Here is a 2,500-nt window from a genome sequence, read left to right as displayed (position 1 = left end):
AATGGGCACACCAGCCCTTACAACCTGGTTTGGATATTGTGCAATCTGAAACAATGCAGTCATAAATTTGCAATAATGATTGTAAGTTTTCACACTTTTGGAATTCACATTAATCAGTAGCTAAAATTGATTTTAAATAAAAATGAAATTTGGGAAGGCCACTTGTTTCCCACCAGCTTAGTCTCTGGATTCTGAGCTTGGTGTTACACAGGTGGTAGATTAAACTGCAGTTGACATTACACGGGAGTAGTTTTGTATCGAAACTGCTGGGTGTTTTATGAGAGTTGGCAATAGACGTTTTGTTGTGTCTATGGCCTTAGTAGAGAAACATACAGCATAATCTGTTGAAGACATGTCAACGCTTTTAAATAATCCTGGGAGGTGGTAAGAGGAAAGTTGTCCAGTAAGACTGCACAAAGTTCATGTTTTGATACATGTAGATGTTCTTAGCAAGAGCATTCTCATACTTTCACATGTGGTAGGGTTACTTACTCATTCTAATAATAATTTGATCACTCTAAATTTCCTTAAGGAAAGCAGAGAAACAAAAAGAAAATGAAAGTAGATGTAGACTAGTATGCTGCTTCCAAAATGCTTCATAACGGCTATAAAGAGATGAGTTTGTTGTTATGATTAACTTTTAACTCCTGTTGCTTGTGACTTGCAGATACTGTACAACAGAACCATGGTTCAGCTTGGACTGTGTGCTTTCAGGCATGGTATGATCAAAGATGCACACCACGCACTGCATGATGTACAATCCAGTGGAAGAGCCAAGGAACTTCTGGCCCAAGTATGTGCCCAAAACATAACGACTTCAGTTTCAAGGCTGTTTCAAGTTATAAGATCATTTCAGGTGATCTGTTGTTTTAAATTTATTTTACTTGTGCAGGGATTAATGCAACAAAGACAGTACGAGAGAACCCAAGAACAAGAGAAAATTGAAAAGAGAAGACAGGTTAGCATTATTTTTCATTACAAGTTCTGCAATTTAGCATAGATGTACTTTGAAAATGGTATTGCAATGTTAAGACCTGTGCACTAGTGGTTGATGACTAGTAGTTCAAATGGTCAGCATTGTACTTTGGTTTAACTTTTGGAGGTTGTGAGTTTGTAATGACATCTGCAAAATGGTTACCGTTAGTTGTGTTAAGTTTTGCTTTGATAGCAAAACACAGCTAGATTGTACTGTATGTGGCATTTCCAAAGAGCAAAGGAGTCACCTGTTGTGCATAATAATTATTATTAGTTGGGAAGATTATTCCTTAGAAGATCACCACTGTACTGTAACAGAAGTTACGATTCTGGTAGTCAGTTACCAGTATTTGTTTTGAAAAAATACTTTTCTCATGTTTTTGTGAAGACTGTAACTCAAGGTTTCTGTGTGGACTTTTTATAGAGATAAAGATGTCAGACATTTCCAGGAAAGGTTTCAGTACAAATACAGTTAGAGATTTTTTGAGACTTTTTGCTTTTGAAAAGCATTAATTAGGGTTTAATTTGTATGACAATATTGTAATTTTAATTAGAAGTGGTTGAAATTTTTAATTACAAATATTATTTTAAAGTGCCATTGAGCTCTGGAAATGAGCGCTATATAAATTCATGTATATTATTATCATGATAATAGACCTAATCGGCTAACTCAATGTTGTACCCGATTCAAACCCTTTTGGGAATAAACCGTTTTGTTCTAGGTATTTCCACATCATTTAAAATGTGAATGGTACATTATAATGCAAATACAATATACAAAGAACCTTAACCCTGGGATATTTGAATTGGGTACAACATTGAGTTAGCCAATTTGGTCTATCACGCTTTTTGTTGAGAGAAAATGATTTTTCAACAAAACAGTGGGGCAAATATTGCAGAGTTATTACTACAAGCCAAATCTTAATTCAAAAGGTTTTTCTTACCTGTAAATCCTAGGTACCATTTCACATGCACATTAACCTGGAGCTACTGGAATGTGTTTATTTGACTTCAGCAATGTTGATGGAGATACCATGGATGGCTGGTTTGTTACTGTGTGTTTTATCTGTGAGTTGTTAACCCATTCACACCTCAAACACTGTAGGACACCCCCCCATTGATGAGTAAAATTGTCTGGCGTTAGACAGACTAAAATCTTTTAAGTCACTCTCATGGATTTATGGATTAAATCATCAAGGCATAATGGCGTAATGTACTTTGTGTTTGTGGCTTTTCAAATTGTCGCCCACTGTGAAGAAGCGGTGTAACAGTGATGGTTTGAAACATCCCCAAGAAAGCAAATACTCCATAGTCACTTTTTGATTGAGTGCTTGTCTGTTTTTAAAAGTTCATTTTAATTTTCATCGAAAACTTAAATATGAGTAAAAATAGCACTGTAACCAGGACATATTTGAAAAGTGGTAAAAAACGTTCTCTGGTTAAAAGATTAAAACGCAAGCTTTCGGCTATCAGTCTATAGCCTTTTCGTATTACATTTCCATTCACACTCCAACTTTTTCATTCA

General features: G+C 35.4%; 1 protein-coding gene across 1 annotated transcript in view; it reads left to right on the top strand.

Moving 5' to 3' along the window:
* Window positions 1-2,500, top strand: part of LOC137976551 (eukaryotic translation initiation factor 3 subunit C-like) — a 32,864-nt gene that overhangs the window by 23,780 nt on the left and 6,584 nt on the right. Inside the window, exons 19-21 of the mRNA XM_068823933.1 lie at window positions 668-793; window positions 893-958; window positions 1,933-2,020. Coding sequence (XP_068680034.1) covers window positions 668-793; window positions 893-958; window positions 1,933-2,020 — 280 coding nt within the window. The remainder of the gene's footprint in view (window positions 1-667; window positions 794-892; window positions 959-1,932; window positions 2,021-2,500) is intronic.

Source organism: Montipora foliosa, chromosome 11, assembly GCF_036669935.1.
Source record: "Montipora foliosa isolate CH-2021 chromosome 11, ASM3666993v2, whole genome shotgun sequence".
Taxonomy (NCBI): Eukaryota; Metazoa; Cnidaria; class Anthozoa; order Scleractinia; family Acroporidae; genus Montipora; species Montipora foliosa.
The sequence above is the reverse complement of the archived record's forward strand: the minus strand, read 5'-3'. Positions and strand labels throughout refer to the sequence as shown.